We start from the raw sequence: 22,240 nt of genomic DNA, 5'->3' as shown, positions 1-22,240 counted from the left end.
TCATTCCATACACAAACCACCCTCTGAGTATAAAATTTGCCCCTCATGTCTTTTTTAAATCTCCCCCCCTCTCACCTTACAAATGTGCCCTCTCGTCTTGAAATGCCCCATCCTAGGGAAAAGACAACTACCATTAATCCTATCCATACCCCTCATGATTTTATAAACCTCTATAAGGTCCATCCCTCAACCTCCTACACTCCAGTGAAAACGTCCCAGGTTTTCTTTATAACTCAAACCTTCCATGCCCAGCAGAACCCTGATGAATCCCCTCTGAACAGAGAATAGGATAAGTACATTGATAGGCAGAACACACAAAGCAACTCTGGTTCTTTGGAAGCAGTGGCTCACTCCCAGTAAGATGTGATAATAATGTACCTTTAAAGAGACATAGAGACTGTGAATTGGGACTAACCCCACTTCAGGCTTCTGACACCAGTCCCATTGCTGTCCCTGTCTGAGACTCTTAATGCTAATCAGTGAGTCATCGTTATGACTCAGTGTTACATTCACACAATGAACCCAGCTGACCCATCATGGAGCGAATCAACACACTACCCCGCTTTAAATAGCAATCAGATCTGAGGAGAGGTAAAGTGTTTGAAGCAGTGCTGTCAGTCCCAATCACCCTGTCAACATTACCGACTGGGTGGCACGGTTGCTCAGTGGTTAGCATGACTGACTCACAGTGCCAGGGACCCGGGTTCGATTCCAGTCTTGGATGACTGTCTGTGTGGAGTTTGCATGCTCTTGTAGGCAAAAGATGTGCAGTTTAGAAGAATTTGCCATGCTAGATTGCCCATAATGTTCAGGGATGTGTAGGTTAGGTGCATTACTTAAGGGTAAATGTAGAGTAATAGAGTAGGTGGATGGGTCTGGGTGGGATGCTGTTCGGAGGGTTGGTGTGGACTTGTTGGGCCAAGAGCCTGTTTCCACAATGTAGGGATTCTATAAAAATAAAAATGACAAACAAATGGATACACAACATACTGAAACAACAAAGAAAAAAGAGCCAGATATGACTGGATGGAATCCTCTCAGCCCCTGGACAACATGGCCAATGGTGAGTCTTTAGGGAAACCACAATGAGGTTGGCAGAAATAAGATTCCTGATTCAAGAAAACCATATCTGTTTCTCCAACTGAGTTGTGAAAAGTGAGATAAGAGTCTCACTAGAGAGCGGTGAGAGGTCTACTCGCATCCACTTGTAGGCACTGGCACCTAACCTCGCATCATTAGAATGCATTCTCCCACTCTGCCACCTGCCAGCTGTCGTCGAGAACTCCTGACATTCAAGTCGGAGTGGTAAGCTGGTGACTCCAGCTTGTCACTTGCTCCTCCAGGCCTTGACCTCAGGCAGGAGTCACCAATGTCACAGGGCACGTTCTGCGGGAATTGCCGACCCACAATTCCCCTGCTGGCGGAGGTTGGTTTCGGAAATGTATCATCCTCCCCCTGCCCATGGCGTAGCTCCAGTGGATGGCTCACCACTTCAATGCTGCAGTTTTGCAGCACACCTCCAGCTTTCATTGTATGTTGCTGGCAGGTTATCGTGCACGCAAGGATGACCACCCATTTCAAAGAGTCACAGAGTTGTACAGCATGGAAACAGACCCTTCTATCCAACTTGTCCACACCAAGCAGACATCCCAATCTGACCTAGTTCCTTTTACCAGCATTTGGCCCATATCCCTGGACCCCCTTCCTCTCCGTGCACCTGTCTGCACATCCTGCAAATGTTGTAATTGTACCAGCCTCCACCACTTCCTCTTGCAGCTTGTTCCATATGCACACCACCCTCTGCGTGAAAAAGTTGCCCCTCAGGTCCCTTTTTAAATGTTTTCCCTCTCACTTTAAACCTATGCCCTCTAGTTTTGGACTCCCCCACTCTGTGAAAAAGACCTTGACTATTTATCCTATTCATGCCCCTCATGGTTTTATAAACCTCTATAAGGTCACACCTTAGCCTCCGACGTTCCAGGAAAAAAGGCCCCAGATTAGTCATCACTTTGACCAGGATCTATTTCAGGGATCCCTGCACCTCTATTAATGGAGTCTCCCCATGGTACTGTCGTGACATGCCAATCTGGATTTTGTATCTAAGTCCTGCTGTTCAAAGAAGAACAGTCATTTCTCCTATTATTTTGACTAACATTGTTTCTGCAACAAATACAGCCTCATATCAACTGGTCATTTAGTTCAGTTGCTGCTTTAAGATCTCCAAGTGTTGGGTTTCACATTTGTGATTGCACTTCAGAAACACTTAATGGGTTCCAAAGCTATAAAAAGGCAATTGCTAAAGGCATATCCCTTCATCTTAATGATATGTAATCGATAACTAGTAGTTATTTTATACAATGACCTCATTCCAACTCATCAAATATGTTTTGTTATCTGAGTGCTATTAAAGTACGTTGTTGAGATGCTGCAATGGATATGAGAGATTTCACCTTTGTCCACTTTTGTTTGCTGAGTTAATGAATTGTTGGGTTATTTGTTTGCAATGTCCTAGAACCTTTCCAAACAGACTTACATTAGATAGCAGCTACATTTTGTCGTTCACGATTTCTGGAAGAGGTGCAGAAGCAGAAACGTTCTTTCCTAAACAATTCAATTGTCTGCCAGCATTTCAGAAACCACCAACAATGAGAATTCAATCAACTATGCTTCCAGTGCAGGTCCAGATCAAACTAACATAAAGCAGATGTTTTCTTGAATAAATAACATCACCAAGGAACGTTGAATCTCTTTGTGGAGCCCCTAATCATTTCTAAAGAAGCCAAAAGAATCTGTGAAGTGGTAGCCAGGCAAAAGTGAAAGATTGCACTGGGCACGTGGACGTGCCTGGACAGGGTATTTCACTTGGGCAATGACTAAATGGACAGGATTGCAAGTGCTTAGCATTCAGTTCTATGAATCTGCCAATGGAACTGAATAGCTGATTCTCCAACAGTTGGACAATACGTCAGAGTTTTGTTTTGTAACTGCTGAAGATGACTTTCTTCCTCAGAGACCACAAGAGTATAGCTGTTGTGTTGCTCTCTATGAAAGGGATTCAACTGTCTGGCAGGTAAAGAAGCTGCAATCTTCTTTGCAAGTAAATGCCAATCCCTTTACTTTAGTGACTGAATCACTAAACAGCACTTAGAAGTACCAACCTTCACAAACCTTGTGAGATATAACATATATATAAAACAATAAAAGACAACAGTGAAAGACTGAGAAGGATCTAATTGTTACTGAATGGATCTAATATTGAGTGTTGCTAGACTTATAAAGAAACCAAAAGAACTGCTGTAGATCAGAAGCAAAAACAGAGGAAGGGTCACTTCACCTGAGAAGTCAACTCTGCTTTCTCTCCACTGATGCTGCCAGATCCACATAGCTTTTCCAGCAATTACGGTTTTTGTTTTGGATTTATATAGCATATTAGATTCTGAAAAGTCTCAAGGTATTTTACTACAAAGGAAATATGTGTTACCAATCATTTAAGGTGCTAATAGAGCAGATGACTAAAATGTTGGTTAAAGAAATAGGTTTTTTATGAACATACTAAAGGTGAGCAAAGAAGATGAGATTGAGGCTAGGCAGCTGATACCATTGCAACCCAATGGAGGAGTGATGAAATTGGAGATGTGCAAGAGGCTAGAATAAGATAAGCTTAAAAATCTTGGAGCAGAAGATTGTGGGGTTGGAGGAGGTTAGAGAGTTAGGGAAGGTGTGAGGCAGTTTGACGGATTTGAAAAAAGGGCAAAAACTTTAAAATCAAGCACTCATTAACAGTAGGTCAGCAAGCACAGGATTGTTGCATGAACAGTGAGAGTTTGGTTGGAGGTCAGGACAATCGATTACCTCAAACTTACAAGGGATATACAAAGTTAAAAATCACACAACACCAGATGGGATATAGTCTGGGAATATGTTGGAATAGTCAAGTAGAGAGATAACAAAGACATGGATGAGGGTTTGAACTGAGCTAAGACTGGAATGGGGTTGGGCAGTTTTATGAAGGTGGAATTACATGGGGGTCTTCATGATCACAGTTATGCAGTTGGGTCAAATTTGACATCAAGATTACGGACAGCCTGCTTCCACCAGGGAAAGAGAGAGAGACATTAGCAAGGGAATGGAGACTGAAGGTCAATGGCTTCACCCTCCCCAAAACTCAGGTGGAAATAGTTTCTGCCTATAGATGTTGGAGAAGTGCTGAAACAGCAGAGTGGTTTGAGAGAGCTGGGTGGTGCCAGTGTACAACATGGGAACTGACAGTATGTTTTCCCATGTTGTCCCCAAGGGGAAGCATGAAGATGAGATACAGAAGGAAGTCAAGGATAGATCTTTGGAGGGCACCTTAGGAATGAGGTGAGCATGGAAAGGGAGTCTATGGTCGATGATTGTCTGGCCATGATTAGATAGGTAAGCATGGAACATGCTGAGAGCAGTCCCACCTCACTGGGAGATGGTGGAGAGGTGCTCGAGAATGATGGTGCAGGCAACCACAGCAAAAGCTGTAGAAAGGCCAAGATCGATGAGGAGGACTAGCTAATGTTACTTAAGTAAATTCAATGGGAAAACCTTACAATTTAGTGTGGTGAAAACATGTGGGAATAAAAACAGAAAGTGCCACCTCTGACTTGCTGTTCTAACCAAACCAGAAACTCCAGTCATGGTGTTTAGGTAAGGTGGGGGCTGGTTGGGGGCGGTCAGGGGATTTCTTTTAAACTAGCTTACTGGTTTGAGTGGTAGGTCAATTATACACCTGCTCAATGTTATTCATCATTGACTTCAGTAGCATGTAAAATTGTGCAGAGTGTGAAACCAGCATTACACACAATCCCACTGGTCTCTCGACAAGAGATGATGTAAATTGATTTCTTGCTTACTTTAAACAGCTATGCTAAGTGATATCATCTTGTGACAAAGACTGCTTAATGTCCTCAGAAAGTAAAGCCTTTGGAAACCTGCCTAACAGTTAAAATGGGAATATAACAATGAAAATTGAGGGAGCGTCATGTACTCAAGTGGAAGTTCTTGGTGGTTTTTAGTTTAAGAATTTCAACAAATTCCACAGAGGCTAATTTTGACTTTGTCTGACGGTGTATGACAGATTATTGCAAATCAACAGCCCCTTTCTCATCCCTTTCACATGATTTAATAAGTAACTCGAAGCAGGAAAACAGAACCTGATCAGGCACTGTGCCTTTCTCTTTTTTTTTAAATTCATTCACAGGATAAGGATGTCATTGGTTAGACCAATATTTAGTCACAGTGCAGTAGGAGGCCACCACTTTGCTGTAGTTCTGGACTCACACACAAGATCAGGTTTCCCTCTCTCAAGGACATTAGTGAATGAAATGAATTTTTTCTTCCAATGGATACATCCTCATCATTAGACTCGTAATTCCAGATATTTTATTGAATTCAAATTCCACCATCCACCATGGTAGGATTCGAATCTAGGTCCCCAGAACATTCCCTGGGTCTCCAAATTAACAATCCAGTGATAATACCACTAAGCCGTTATCTCTCCTAAGTAGATTCCTTGGCTAAGCAAAGTCAACCTGCAAACTGATCCTCTTTCCTCAAGTGGTAGAAATTTCCCTTCTTTTGAAATATGATATTCTGACATCTGTCAAGGTGAGTACAAGATAAAGAGAGTTTCAACAAAGCATCTCTTTTCTCAGTAATACTAACAAATTTTGATTTGCTACTGCCCATTTGTACACAGTCAAACACAGACAAAACTGACCCCAATGTCCTTAAAAGCATCTCCAAAGAGATCAGCAAATTAAATGTAATGGAACACAGCAAAAATAATTCCAAATACCTTACCTACTGCACACCAAGCAGCTACTCCGGTATTGCCCTGTGACATCTGGTGCGCTCTGAGTGTACGTTAAGGGCTTATGTGGATTACGGCCTGGCTTAGTCAGGATATCTGCTGTGTCCGGGAATTCAACAGCTGAGGTTTTGCTCGTGGGACTACCGGCCGGAGTCCCCTGGATCGGTGAGTGGCACGGAGAGTTGAGAGGTGTGATGTTTGAAGAGTAACCTAATGAAACAGCGTCCTGGTCAGATATTTCCATAACAGCACAAAGAACTACAACTAATTGAAGCAATACCAGCTTTTAACACAAGAGGTTAGAAGATATTACGGAAATTTTACCAAAGTTTTCAATGTATCGATAGCAACAGACTGTTTTCTTTTCATTTGCTATTAAGATCTGGGCATCACTATCAAGGCCAACACCGGTTGCCCATCCTAACTTTTACAAATTCAGTCATTGACTATGGACCTCACTGGATAGACCAGCATTGATCATCCATCTCTAATTACTTAGAAGGCAGTTAACAGTCAACCCCATTGCTGTGGGTCTGGAGTTACCTGTAGGCCAGAGCAGATAAGGATGACAGATTTCCTTCCCGAAAGGACATTCGTGAACCAGATAGGTTTGAGCAACAGTTGATAAGGTTACACAATTGCTATTAAACTAGCTTTTAGTTCCAGTACTTTTTAAAAAATTCAATTCAAATTTAGATTCAAACCTATGGCCGCAGAACAATAGCCTGGAGTTCTAGTTACTAGACCAATGACATCACCAGTAGGCCACCATTTTTTCCCATTGTCCTCAAACTGAATGACTTGAGAGGCCACTTCACAGGACAGGGAAGATTCAATTATAACATTATACAGTCAACTATATAAGCAGAGGCAATGGGCTAGTGATATTATCACTGGACTGTTAATCCAGAGACCCAGGGTTTGAATCCTGCCATGGCAGATAATGGAACTTAAATTCAATTTAATAAAAAATATCTGGAATTAATGATGACCATGAATCCATTGTCAATTGTCAGAAAATGGTTCATTAAAATCTTTTAGGGAGGAAATTTGCAATCTTTACCTGGTCTGGCCTACACGTGACTCCAGACCCACAACAACGTAGTTGACTCTTAATTGTCCAGAGGGCAATTAGGGATGAGAAATGAATGCTGGTCGAGACCACATTCTGTGAATGAATAAAATAAAAGGGGTAGGTTGGTACATTTCCTTCTCTAGAGGGCAGTACTGCACCAGGTGGATCAATGGTTATTACCAAGACCAGATTTATCCGTGGAATTCAAATTCCATCAGGCACATTGGTAGGATTCAAACTCATCACCCCAAAGCACTGGCCTTTCAATGACAATAGCAATGACATTACCACAATGCCATCATCTTCTTAATGTAAATTGGGACAAACTACTTTATCTCACTGGGGAATACAGCACTTGAACTTAATTTTAAAAACATATACTAAGAGAATAAAAATAACGTTTTACCTTGCCGCAGCTGCCTTTTAGCATTCACATGATTATTTGTGGCAACCGCGTAGGAGGCTGAGAATGATCTGCTTTTGGCAATGGTCATCAAAACTGAGGGAGGGCAACTGCTGTTCCAAGACTCTGTATTAAAAGAACTGAAAGAACCAAGAGATAAGCAAGCGCTATCCAACACTACTCGAGTTAAGAGTTCAACTCACTGCGGAGGTTTCAAAATGAAATCATTTTCCATCATGTAGCATCATCTCTACAATATAACGTGTTGATTCAAAAAGTGTGGCGCTGGAAAAGCATAGCCCGTCAGGCAGCATCCCAGGAGCATGAGAGTCGATGCTTCGAGCATAAGCATTCCTCATCAGGAATGAAGAGCTCACGCTCGAAATGTTGTCTCTCCTGCTCCTCGGATGCTGCCTGACCGGCTGTGCCTTTCCAGCACCACACTTTTTGACTCTGATCTCCAGCATCTGCAGTTCTCACTTTCTCCAAATACAGAAGCGTTGAGTCAAATCATCCATTAAATTGAGAGCAAGTTTACTACTTCAGAACTCATGGCCTGTAGATGGTCCTGATCGTTGATGGTTTGTAATACCATAGAGTGGTTTGTCAAAGTCGAGAATACATTGCCTGAGAGGTTTCCCTTCAATTGAGGCATTCAGAAGGGAATTAGACTGTAATCAGACTGTGGGAAGAAGGTAAAAGAATGGCATTATGTAAAATGCTGAATGAATGAACCAGTGTGTGCACAAGGGGTGAATGATTTCCTGCTGCACTGTAATAATTCTGTGATTCGGAGGTATTCACTGGAAGAGGCTTTTAACTGCAGTGTGGAGTTTACTTGACTTGCAGCTCACTGGAAGAATTTAGTCAAAACAAAAGACAGCTCTATACATCTGATCTAGTAGCAGGGTAGAACACCAACTTTGTTTTGGCATAGATGATGGGTGAAGCTTAAACTCAAAGTGACTCTTGTGAATTTAAGCTTGCCTAATTTGCAGCTAGTGGGAGAATTTACAATGTCTCATGTCAAAAGCAGATGTCACATGACACCAGTGCTCTGAAAGCTTGTGATTTCAAACATTGGACTATAACTTGGCATTGTGTGACTTCTGGCTTTGTCCAACCCAATCCAACACCGACACCTCCACATCATGGCTTCAAAAGAAAGCAACCAGGAAGTATCAGAACTGTCCCACAAGGGTCTGAGATCTCCAAAGTCAAGAGACCATATACAAAGGTTTTACCTGAGAATAGTTAGAACTGTGGAAAGTTCTCCACAGGACTGTGGCATACTTGAGGGTGGTCCTCAGAGATGTTTGTTCTACCATTGAAGTTTGAGGTGTCTGACAAGATAGTTTGGGAAGAAGCATGCCAGAAACTAAAGTGCAGAACATACACAGTTGCAAACTAATATACTAAATTATTAATGCTCACGTTAAGTCTTTCATATATCATAAAGTTTGCTTTATGAAAAAAAATTGGCATATATTCTAAAACCAGGTAATTTGATAAAACAAGAATAGGCAATAAATATACATGACATTGGCTGATATTTTGTGATATTTGTTAATGACCTATGACATTCTATATCAATATAGATCACAAATGTCCTGATTCTCAGGTACATTCTTTAAATGAATCAAAGTTATGATGGACACAATTCTTCTTGAAGAACTGGCTTGTAACAAAGTACTTGCACAATAGACAATCTTCCTTTAGCAAAAACATGATGACTGTCATCTGGTAGTACACAACTTGAGTATCACTATAAAAGGCACATTTTGGTGAAGCCTTTTGACTTGCATTCACCACGGTAATTCGCAAGGAATGTCAATGTAAATGGGGGAAAAAAAACCTTCTTTCTGTTATGAGAAGAGGGAATTAACTGGTTGACAAATGGACTCTGATTGGTGAAGGCATTATTTTGGAGCATTCACCAGTTAGATGATGACTGGCAGTTAACTGCCATTCTTTGTTGAAATTTTAAACCGGGTAAGCAGACACTGATTGGTCAAGACACTGCTCGAGTCCAAGTGACAATCTAATTTGATTGTCAGTGAAACTCTTCTAAATAGGACTGTTTAGCAAACCAGAACACTCAAAGGAAACCCATGCAGACACAGAGAGAATACACAAACTCTACCCAGACAGTCAGCTGAAGGCGGAATCGAACTCGGGTCTCTGGTCCTGTGAGGCAGCAGTGCTAACCACTGAGTCACTGGGCTGCCCTCAGGAAATTTGCAAGGGGTAGAAGGTTAGGTGTCATTCCATTGAAGACGCATTTTGCATGGAACCCAACCTACGGCTGGCAATTCATCAATAAAAGAACAACCAATTTAGGAATGTCATTGGACTCTCAGTGTGGTGTACTTGTGTGCACAGGAAGACACATATTAATACACATGACTCTTTTGTTTGCAGATGGACAGAATATAGACACGCATTACACTTGTTTCAACTCAGAACAGGTGATAACCACTCTCTGGTTAATTTCTCAGGGCAATGCTTTGAACAATCAGAATCAACCTGCCCAGTTTAAATTTAACAAAAATTGGCAATTAACTATCAATCATCACCATGGATACAATCTCCACAACAATGCCTCTGTGTATAAGATTTCCCCTTTGTCAACCAATTACCACTCTCCTCTTTCATTTGTAAGTATTGTATTTCTTTTACTTTTATATTCTTGCAAATTGCCCTGATGCATGCAAGATGAAAAGCTTCAACAGAATGTATCTTTTGTAAACAATACTCAACAAAAAGACATGAGGGGCAAATGTTTTTCACAGAGGTTGGTTCGTGTGTGGAGTTAGCTTTCTGAAGAAGTGGTGGATGTGGGTATAATTACAACATTGAAAAGACAAGTACATGAATAGGAAAGGTTTGGAGGATATAGGCCACAAGCAGGCACGTGGGACTAATTTAGTTTGGGATTATGTTTGGCGTGGACTGGTTGGACCGAAGAGTCCTAGTCTACGTAAGTGCTGCATAACTCTACGGAAACTGATCAGAACTAACAAATCAAAATCCCCTACAACAGCAATTACTCTTCAACTAAATTCTGTGTGACAGCAAAATTAACACTGTTTCAGTTAATGCTACCTTAGAGCCAGAACAAGAGAGGGATGTGCCCTTTTGAGATCATTTTACACTTGGAGTGGACAGCGATAGGACACCATAATTTAAGATAGCAAGAGGAGAAATGAAAAAAGCTATATCTGCATAAGTGCTTTAAGGAAACAAAACAGAATGACCAAGTAATTTTGCATGTAGAGTTCCCATAAGGCCTGATGCATTGGGTGAATGATCAGCCTCTGATGTTGTAGAGTAGAAGACAGAGAGGTGGAGGGGGAGGAGAGGGTATGTGGAATATGAAACACCCTTAGCTGATCTGGCTCACTCTCAGATCACAGGGCAGCTGAGCATGTGATTCAACTCAGAACATCCTGTACTGTAACTGACTGCACTGTTCCTATTCATCGGTAACATGCCAGTTTCTCACTGGATGTGCCCAGATTTCTTACTGTTTCAGATCAAAAATCATGTCTTGAGATCAGCAGGCTCAGAGTTTCTGTTGTTCTCAGTTTCACCACCACTACAGTCGCCTGTCGGTGTTTTCAAGAAAGACAAACATTTCTGGAGCATGTCTGCTCCCACAGAGCTCTTACAAATGAAAGGTTGTCTGCTCAGACTTGACACAAAATTCATCTGATGTATGGTTATGCCTTCTTTGTCAGCCCCAATTTTATAGATAAGGTCTTTGTAATAGATTATCCCCACTTAAATCAAAAGCATTGCCAGCTTTGTTATGGAGAAATACACACTAACATACAAACTACATGGTTGTAGCCTTTAGAACATTGAACAAGTAGCAAGGAGATTTTGCTGAATTGGGGTGATTATGCCTTTCATCACATGACCAGCTTCCCAGTCTTGCGGTAAGGAGTTACACAATTGAACAGTAATTAAAAAAAACTATGATCCCATGAACCAGTCCTTTGAAACCTTTCCCATTGACAGGAAGTGATCCTGGGCAGAGAAGCAAGGGGCAACTCCCTTAATGTAGATATTCAGGCTACAAAGCAAGGGGCTTGAAGGTGATCAGGCATACTTGGGAATATGGAATTTGGAACTAAACAAATCAGCCGTGAGTGTGCAGTAACTTCTTGGGTCATGCACTGGCAAATTCATTATAACAAGCCTTTGGACTATCATGATAGACTGCATCAGAATGCTGTGCTATAAATATATGAATCCCACTGCCTAGCTTGCTCTGAACAATAATTTCCATTTATATGAACTGATAACATTGGAAGGAAATTCTCGGATGCCTCATTGGGACACAACCAGGAAGGAGGTGCTTTGATGGAGGAATCGGAGTTGGCGAGGTTGAGAGACATGTAGTTGCAAGGATAAGGATCGAGAGTGTGGTGCTGGGAAAGCACGGCAGGTCAGGTGCATCTGAGGAGGAGAAGAATCAACGTTTCGGGTATAAGCCCTTTTTCAGGGATGAGAACTTGTGCCCACATTCCTGTAAGGCTTGTGCCCGAAACGTCAGTTCTCCTGCTCCTCGGATGCTGCCTGACCTGCTGTGTTTTTCCAGCACCACATTCTCGACTCTGATCTCCAGCATCGCCAGCCCTCACTTTCTCCTAGTTGCAAGGATAAAGAGACTATAGGCAGGGAACTTGGATTAATTTTGAATTGCTGGTCTTCAGAGTTGGCACAGACAAGATGGGCTAAATCATCATCTTCTACTTATACAGTTCTGAAAAGCCACTTCTTCTAAGTTAACTCTGGACCCAGCTGTAAATTTGTCATACTCAGATACATAATCAAGAATAGCCACTATTCCTAACCAGAGTGAAAGTTTAACAGGCAGTGAAGAAGTGATTAATATAGAACATAGAACATAGAACAATACAGCACAGAACAGGCCCTTCGGCCCACGATGTTGTGCCGAACTTCTATCCTAGAATATCTTATGTACGGTTAAGATAACAGAACATTTAGTCATAATTACACAAAGAAAAGTTATTCTTCAGAACGAAAATGAACAACTTTGGCCTTAACTACACTAATCTCTACATGTGTGGATTCGAATGCACATCAAGAATTAAAACATTTTCTTTAATTGGCGTTAGAGTGACACAGGTGTAAGTGCACATTAATTCAGCTCTATTTATTCTAACAATAGCTTGAAGGTGGTTCATCTTTCCATCAATACTGAATATCCTCTTCCAGGAAAAGCACCTCAACAATAGAGGCCTGAAAAACCACACTGTTTAAACCACAGAGTCAGAGAGGTGTACAGCATGGAAATAGACCCGTTCGGTCCAACCTGTCCACGCCGATCAGATATCCCAACCCAATCTAGTCCCACCTGCCAGCACCCGGCCCATATCCCTCCAAACCCTTCCTATTCATATACACATTCAAATGTCTCTTAAATGTTGCAATTGTACCAGCCTCCACCACTTCCTCTGGAACCAGTTTGAATGGAGCAGCAGGATCAGGCCAGAAGCTTTGAAACAGCAGTGGTTTGCTTTATTCTAATTAATTCAATCATTCTCAATGAAACATCCATTTTGTTTTGGGATTTCCATCCTCTAATGTGTTAAAAAAATGAAGTAAATGCATAAATTAATATATCTGAAAATACAATGACGATTTATGGAGTTGTTGAAATTAGTCATTTTAACTGACACCCAACCTTATTGAATTTTTAAGTATCGGCACAGTTATTTCCTTCAATTTTTTGCATTCTGTTTAATTCTTGATTGATGCTTCAGTGTCAAATGCATGGACTACTGGAAGAAAAATGATTCACGCCCATCTCAGCACAGATTGTGTATATGCCTGGCCACTGAGTTTGATACAGTAAAAGTGGATTGATGAAAGAATATGGAAATGTGATATTGTAAAGATAGGTATTTTCTTAGGTTAAAACAATTTACATGGTTAATTATTAGTTGCTTACATTTTTCACTCTATCATATTGTTTCAATAAGGGAAGAGCAAACTTGCATGTCACATAGCAGCGTTTAGAGCCTGAGATTACCTCACAATCAGCTTAGACATTGATGTGGCAACCGATTTGCACATTGTTGGATTAAACAAACTGCAGTGTGATAATGGCAAAATAATCTGTTTTTAAGTATGATGGCAGGGGAATAAATACTGGCGGGGACACCAGGAGAGCTATCCTCGTTCTTCATTTATCAACGCTACAGGATGTTTCACATCTCCCTGAGACAACAAACTTGTTTGACGTACCATTTGAAAGATAGCTACACCTGGTGGTGCAGCACACTGTCAGTACTGTAGTGAACAAAGCTCCATGCTGAATCTCTGGAGTGGCACTTGAACCTAAAGACGTCTGACTCAGAGACAGGGCTTGACAGAACAGATAGAGATAGGATGCTTCCCTTGGCTGGTAGCTTTACAGTCAGGGAACAGAGCTGAAAATGTGTTGCTGGAAAAGCGCAGCAGGTCAGGCAGCATCCAAGGAACAGGATGCTGCCTTGTTCCTTGGATGCTGCCTGACCTGCTGCGCTTTTCCAGCAACACATTTTCAGCTCTGATCTCCAGCATCTGCAGTCCTCACTTTCTCCTCCTAATCAGGGAACAGTGTCTGAAATGATTAGATTAGATTAGATTAGATTCCCTTCAGTATGGAAGCAGGCCGTTCAGACCAACAAGTCCACACCGACCCTCCAAAGAGTAACCCACCCAGACCACTATTCTATATTTACCCCTGACTAAGCCATCTAATACTATGGGCAACTTAGTATGGCCAATTCACCTGACATGCGCATCTTTGGATTGTGGGGGGAAACCAGGGCACCCGGAGGAAACCCACGCAGACACGGGGAGAATGTGCAAACTCCACACAGAGAGTCGAGGCAGAAATCAAGATCTGCCCCTATCCTGAGATTGAAAGGAGAATGAATGTCTTCACACAGGCAATCATGAATCTTTGGAATTCTCTATCCCAGAGGGCTGTGGAGTCATTCATCAGGTTCAAGATGGAAAAATCAGCAGGTTTCTGAAGATGAGTGAAGGAATGTGGTGATGTTGTGGAAAATGGCACTGAGGAGATGATCAGCCAGGATCTAGAACAGTGGTGTAGGCTCTATGGGCTGAAAGACCAGTCCAGTTATTTTATTCCAGATTTCTTAATTACTGAATACCAAACACCAAATTCTTGGCACTTTGGTTAATTTCAAATGCTATTTCAAATTAGGGTGCAGCCTTAAGGGGATTGTGATGGTCAGTATCAGGGCAAGCACTGGGCAGACTCATCAACCAATCAGAATGAAGATTTCTCATAGACAGCAAAGCAGGAATTAATAATCAGGGAATATAATTCGCAACTCAATTATTTGGAACAAATTAAAGATTGGGACGTAAGAACGGGATTAAGGGACAAGTTAGGTATCAAAACCAGTCTTTAGAAATAGAGTTTTTAGCAATTTTCAAACATTCTTCTGAGTGAAATAAACAACACTTTAAACGGAACATTGTTCGTCAGCACCAGAGAAATTGATCAGCAGTACTTATGACTTAGCAGACCATTCAAAAGTCAATTACACTTGATTAAATACAGCTTAAGCTTTTCATTGATTTTCACACCATTAAAGTCAAACGAGGTTAGGTTCATGTCAAATCGCTAATTCTGTACTGATCCATCTGTGAAGATCACAACAGTACACTCTGTAGAGGAACGGTGTATAAGTGACAACTTCCGTGCTTAACAGTTCATGTGCAGGGATCAGAAATTGCTGTCAATTTTGCATGCTAACAATCGCCAGCACTGGCACTTCCCCAACATTACTACCCTAAATTACGGACCTTTAATCAGATGCATCACATTTTGTTGTTGGGGGAAATAAAACACAGCTCAAAGATAATCAAAGTGATTTTCCACAATACAGCTTGTACATTAGTTCTTTGCAGCCTTAACTAAGACTATAAGCATGGAAATTACGAGCTGTTAAGCATGGAGCTAAACACAGTCTGAACAATGACAATTTAAGTGTTCAAATCCCAGCATGACAAATTATGAAACTGGATTTAATAACTCCGCTAACTTTGGTGTTAGTAGCAGGAATTGACTGAATTATAGACACCAAACTGGTGCACAAATATCCTTCAGGGAAGATTATTTGTCAGTCATCCTGTTCTGGTCTACATGTGACAAGAGTCCCACGCCAACTAGTGGTGGTCAATAACTAGAGTCTTGCTCCTGCTCTCTGCATCCAAAGGAATAAGAATGAAATGCATACTTGGGAGGACGTTCGATGGTTGTTTTCACTAATGCGGAAGTGATTGGCCAAAGATTCTTTTACTTTGCTGCAGATCCTTATCACTTTGTAAATCTATAAAGTAATAAACTTCTCACTTAAGAAGTTCGGTCTATTGCTCACTGCAGTTGCATGTGTGTTGGATATCAATACATATAGTGTGATGAATTATACTGTTTGTGATTGACTCTGTGACAGTGAGACACATTGTCTATTTTGCTGCTCCCAACAGACCTCATGCAACAGTGATTTGCAGTTGTGATGCAAGATGCGTTACATTTTGTGATTTGGATTTTAAAATAGAGGCAGTGGGTCAGTTCTGTGAAGTTTATTTTTTAAACAGGCCGAAATGTCTTTGGGAATCATGACATAAGTATGGGACATACTTTTCCAGAAAGCAGGTAGCTGCGTGATTAGATTCCCTCCAGTGTGGAAACACGCCCTTCAGCCCAACAAGTCCACACCGACCCTCCGAACAGTAACCCACCCAGACTCATTTCCCTCTGACTAATGCACCTAACACTATAGGCAATTTAGCATGGCCAATTCACCTGACCTGCACATCTTTGGACTGTGGGAGGAAACCACAGCACCCAAAGGAAACCCACGCTGACACAGAGAGAATTTGTAAATTCCACACAGACAGTCGCCTGAGACTGAAATCAAACCTGGGTCCATGGAGCTATGAGGCAGCAGTGTTAACCATTGAGCCACCGTGCCGCACTGCAGTCAAAAAACCCGCTGCAGTCTTAATGGATGGAAACGTTATATTATTGAGCTTACAACAAACTAGAAAGCCATCAGTTTAGTTTACACTGCAGAATAGATGGTTCAAGGTGTCATTTCATGAGAATCAAGAGTTTATGTCAGAAGGGAGAATAATTTCTCCTAGTATAGAAATAAAGCTTTTAGTTCAGGGGAACCAGTCACCCTAACTAAAGTGTCTTAGTTGATGGGGCTTCTACACTGGAAGTGCTTGGATAGAAATGCTATTAGAACTATGGCAGTTCAGACCATTAAAATTGTGGACGTGGAAATGGAGAGCAAAACTAGCTTTGCAGCTGAGGGAAAAGAAACTGGAAGGAATTGGAGAACTGAAAACTGAAACCATCAAGACAGGAGTGGAATTGCAGAGGAATTGTAAGTAGATAGTTTTGGGGAATAGACTGAAACTTTGTTTTGCTGTTTGTGTTATGATCTTTCTAGCTGTCTTTAGATATATATCTTTTCATGTTTTTGTGTAAGGAGCTTACGTTCTGTTGTAAAGAATGTCTGCAGCCTCATGTGAATATGCTTTAGTCACTGACCGTCACAGGTAACAAACTGCAAAAACTGAACATATAATCTATTAAGCCAGGATTTCTTCTGGGCTGCAACTTGTCAGTATTACTATCAAATGGGGTCCTAAGACATTCACATAGTGCCTTTCATGTAGTAAAATGCCCAAGGTGCTTCACAGCAGCATTCTCAACTGAATTCAATGCTGAGCTACATCTGCATATATCAGCACAGAAAACCAAAGCAGATGGAGATTTTAAGCAACTTCTGAAATGAAGAGTATGAAATGAAGAGAGAATGAGAGATCTAGGGAATTCATTGCATAACTTAGTGTTTAATTAGCTGAAGACATGGCTGTCACCAGTAGGATAAAGGGAAGGGGTGGAGGGGATATAGAAGATCAGAATTGAAGGCATGCAGAGATCTTGGACAGCTGTATGACTGAAGAGGGTTACAGTTTACTCTTTATAAATGCCCCTTGTGACATTAATTCCCCAGTGTAGAAGTTTCTATGCAGTTCATATGTAACAATTAAAAATGTACTCTCAAACTCCAAGTATTAGTTAGTGAAAATGTGGCAAAATTTGACATGATTAATTTCTTTTAAAATAGCCTTTGTAAGAGATTACTTTTGGCACATCTTTTAATATTTCTTGAGAAACTTGGTAAAAATTATGGCTACATGGTACAATTACAACATTTAAAAGGCATGTGGATGGGTACATGAATAGAAAGGTTTAGAGGGATAGGGGCCAAATGCTGGCAAATGGGACTAGATTAATTTAGGATATCTGGTCGGCATGGATGAGTTGGACCGAAGGGTCTGTTTTCATGCTGTAAAACTCTATGATTCTATGCATTGTAAATCACTTCCATGGTGACATTATATAGGTAGCGTGGACTAAGCAAACAGAGCACACACCTGAGTCCTGAATTTTAGCTCAAACAGTGTATCATGTGGACTATGCCACAAGGTGATACTAGACATGCTACTGGTTAAAAATATTACACTGTTCACACATGACAGCAGCAATGTTCATTGAGGAGTGGACTAGGAATCACATATTTGGAGCGTGTATCAACACCTGCATCATTGATCTAGCCAGCTGGGGTACATTATAGTGCTTCCCATCACATTACAGTGTGAAGGCAGACCATACCATGTGAGGGCAGCCTGTGAGCATGTTCACAACACCGAGCTGCAGAACTGAAGGTCTTGAAATAAGAACTGAATCATTACTTGTCCGAAGCGTTTCAAAGAGAGAGCCAGAGCACTGCCGTGTTACTGGTGATTCACTTTCAAGCCTCCCAATCTGCTCTCAGAATATTAGTGAATCGTGTAGCAAATTGAAATTATGGAAAGCTTTGAAATACCACCACGATCAGGAGAATGACTCCTCAAGACATAGAACAGTACGGCACAGTACAGGCACCCTCGGTCCTCGATGTTGTGCCAACCTTTTATTTTATTCTAGGATCAAACTAACCTACATACCCTTCATTTTACCATCATCCATGTGCCTATCCAAGATTGTTAAATGCCCTTATTGTATCTGACTCTACTACCACTGCTGCCAGTGCATTCCACATACCAACACTCTTTGTGTAAAGAACGTACCTCTGACATCTCCCTTAAACCTTCCTCCAATCATCTTTAAATTTATGCCCCCTCTTGATAACCATTTCCACCCTGGGGAAATGTCTCTCATCTTCTTGCACACCTCTATCAAGTCACCTCTCATCCTTCTTCGCTCCAATGAGAAAAGCTCTAGTTCCCACAACCTTTCTTCATAAGACATGCCCTCCAGTCCAGGCACCATCCTGGTAAATCTCCTCTGCAACATCTCTAAAGCTTCCACATCCTTCCTATAATGAGGCAACCAGAACTGAACACTATTCTAAGTGTCGTCTAACCAAGGCTCTATAAAACTGCAACATTAACTTGCGGCTCTTAAACACAATCCCCCTGCTAATGAAAGCCAACGCACCATATGCCTTCTTAACAACCCTATCAACTTGGGTGGCAACTTTGAGGGATCTATGGATGTGGACCCAAAGATACTTCTGTTCCTCCACACTGCCAAGAATCCTGCCTTTAACTCTGTAATCTGCATTCAAATTTGCCCTCCAAAATGAATCACTTCACACTTTTTAAAGTTGAACTCTATCTGCCACTTCTCAGCCCTGTTCTGGATCCTTTTATTATCCTGTTGCAACTTACAACAATGTTCCACACTACCCACAACTCCACTAACCTTCATGTCATCGGCAAACTTACAAACCCACGCTTTAACTTCATTTATAAAAACCACAAACAGCAGAGGTCATAGAACTGACCCCTGAAGAACACCACTGGTCACCAAGCTCCAGGCTGAATACTTTCCATCTACTCCACCCTCAGAGAAAAAAAACCCCACGGGATTCATCTATGAACTGCTAATGCCATTGATGGTGAAATTCCAAGAGAGTTGCAAACAGTTTACGGAGAGATATCGACAGGTTAAGTAATTAGGCAAAAAGTTGGCAAACAGGAAAATATGAAGTTGTTCATTTTGGAAGGGGAAACAAAAGATAGAATATTACTTAAATACAGAAAGCTGCAACACAAAGGGACTTAGGGCAACTCGTGCAAGAAACACAGAAAGCTAGCTCACAGCGGCAGCAGGTACTCAGGAAGGCTAATGGAATGATGGCCCTCATTTCAAGGGGATTGGAGTATAAGAGTAGGGAAGTCTTATTGCAACGGGACAAGGTGCTGGTGAGACCATATCTGGAGTACTGTGAGCAGTTTTGCTCCCTTTGCTTAAGGAAAGATATCATTTCATTGGAGGCAGTTCAGAGCAGGTTCACTGGGCTGATCTCTGGAATTGAGGGATTATCTTAGTAGCAAAGGGCAAACAAGTTAGGAGTCTACTCGCTGGAGTTTAAATTCTGAGAGGATGTTTCCCCTCATGGGAGAATCTAGGACCAGAGGGCACAGTCTCAGAATAAAGAAGCATTATTTTAAGTCTGAGATGAGGAGGAATTTCTTCTCTCAGAGGGTTGTGTGTCTCTGGAACTCCTTGCCACAGAGACCTGTGGGTATAGATTTTTTGTGCATATTTAAGGCTGGCATAGATAGGTTTTTGATCAGTCAGGGAATAAAGGGTGACGGGGAAAACAGGAAGATGGCAAGTGGGAGTATTGGATCAGCCATGAGTCTATTGAATGGTGGGGCAGGCCCAAGGGGCTGAACAGCCTACTCTGGTTCCTATTTCTTATTGTCTTTTGTTATTTCTGTTTTATTATTCCCTTCCATTTTAATGCAGCTACAAGATGCATTGCAGCAACTCACTGAGGCTCCTTCCACAGCCCTTCCAAACCCATGACCTCAACCATCTAGAACATTAAACACTTTATTTACCATACACCAATTTGCTCCTGGCTCAAGTAGAGGTCAAGAGATGTTTGAACTTTGATGTTTGCTTTTTAAATAGTCACCATTTGCTCATACACAGCAAAACTGTTTATGTTGTTGACACCTACATGGGCTATGGTCACACTCTCTCCCTCCCATTGCAAATTCCTCCCCAGGCTAAAACAGAAGTCTAGCATAGAGGAGGAAACAAAGCCACCTGGACTCTTGCGCTTAGTTATAGATAATGGCATCCAAACCACTCAATATACTGTTCTCCACTGCCATTACATTCTTATCAATTCCCCAACTTGACTGGCTTCTTTCAATAGGGTGCATGGTCAATTTGTTCAACTATCCTGTGGTCACTGCTTTCATTCCCCCCACAGGCTCCAGGAACTTCAAATCTTTTGGCCAGTTGCAAAGGCAGAAGCTCCTTCCCTTTGACCTTTTGTGTCTCCTCACCTGCCTCTCTTGCAGTCATGTCTGCCTGTACCGTACCCCTAGGAGAAAGTGAGGATTGCAAATGCTGGAGACCAGAGTTGAAAAGTGTGGTGCTGGAAAAGCGCAGCTGGCCAGGCGGCATCCAAGAAGCAGGAGAATTGACGTTTCGGGCATAAGCCCTTCTTCAAGAATGTACCCCTGGCCAAATCAGAAGAACCTATACAAAGAGTTTTGACCACCTGCTAATACTTAGAATGTAGGTAACTTTTTACCTCCCTGATGCGTCGCTGTATTTGTAGTTCAGCCTCCAGCTTGTAAACTCTGAGCTGAAGCTCCTTTCAATTCAATCATTTATTGTAAACCTGTTTACCCTGGATCACACTGGTGGGGGCATCCAGATACCCTGCGTGCTACAGTCACCAAACATCACTGCTCTGACTGGCTTTATTATATCAGAATTAATTATTTCTTTTTCCTTAATTAATTAATACATAAAATGAAACCTTTTCTCACTATCGCTTACTGTACTAACTCAAACCTTAGAAATTCAAAACTTCTCAGTACCTAAGACTCACATAGCTAACAGAATTACTGGTTTCCTACTTCAGTTTTGCAACTATTTCTTAATCATTATAATGAAGCTATTTAAGCATGGGTTAAAATATTTTTGGATTTTTATAAATTCCAACACTTTAGACACGTTGCCTAACAGTAGTTACTCACTTACCAGTCAACTATGCTTTTCCGGTGTTGTCATTGTTTGGTTATTCTGAACAAACTCAGTATGCGGTCAGATTTGTCTCATTCTGAAACTGCTTCTGCTACTGATTTAATTGGCTGTACCCAGCTCTCTTTGCACTGTTTCCCATTCTGAAACTACTCACCCTTCTCCCACTGTTTTAACTGGCTGGGTCAACGTCTCTACAAGCTGTTGCTCATCCTGAACTAAGTTTTGGGCACTACTCACTAGGATATCTGTTTTGGCCACAGAGGAAGTGTAGAGATGATTTGCTGGCATGAGTTAAACTGCAAAGAGAGATTACAAAAATAAACAAAAGTGTAGTGCTTAAGAATTTAGAATTTAAAGGACGATTTGCTTACAGCTTTCAAGATAGTGAGCGGAACTGATGAGTGGATATAGAAAATCTATTTCGGGGAATTCTACTACATGCATTTGGGAAAGTCTGTTACATGGGAACACAGACTAAAAACTGAGATCAGCCCTTTCAGGAATGAAGTCAGGAAACACTCTTGCATGCAAAGAATGTTAGAAGTTTGAATCCGCGATGATGCCAATTTTAATTCTGTGATTTGATAGATTTCTCAGAGGCAGAGCTGGGGCAAATGCAGACTCATTTAGCAGATCAGTAATAATCTCACTGTGTGGTGAACAGGTTTGAGGGACTGTGCGCATGTCCCCGTGGACGTTGGGGAGACTTCAGACCGAAATTCATTTTCTTCCCTGAGCCACTTCCAACGCATCAATGACTTCTGG

At 41.5% G+C, this 22,240-nt stretch overlaps 1 protein-coding gene across 2 annotated transcripts in view; it reads right to left on the bottom strand.

Moving 5' to 3' along the window:
* pde3a (phosphodiesterase 3A, cGMP-inhibited) overlaps window positions 1-22,240 on the bottom strand; it is a 457,973-nt gene that overhangs the window by 80,476 nt on the left and 355,257 nt on the right. For both annotated transcript variants that reach the window (XM_072562234.1, XM_072562235.1), the window contains 2 exons: window positions 7,324-7,460; window positions 5,833-6,052 (listed from right to left, as the gene is read on the bottom strand). In XM_072562234.1, the coding sequence (XP_072418335.1) occupies window positions 5,833-6,052; window positions 7,324-7,460 (357 nt within the window). The remainder of the gene's footprint in view (window positions 1-5,832; window positions 6,053-7,323; window positions 7,461-22,240) is intronic.

The sequence above is a fragment of the Chiloscyllium punctatum genome, chromosome 44 (assembly GCF_047496795.1).
Source record: "Chiloscyllium punctatum isolate Juve2018m chromosome 44, sChiPun1.3, whole genome shotgun sequence".
In the NCBI taxonomy this organism is placed as follows: domain Eukaryota; kingdom Metazoa; phylum Chordata; class Chondrichthyes; order Orectolobiformes; family Hemiscylliidae; genus Chiloscyllium; species Chiloscyllium punctatum.
Note: the sequence above shows the minus strand (reverse complement) of the source record. Positions and strands in the feature narration are given on the sequence as shown.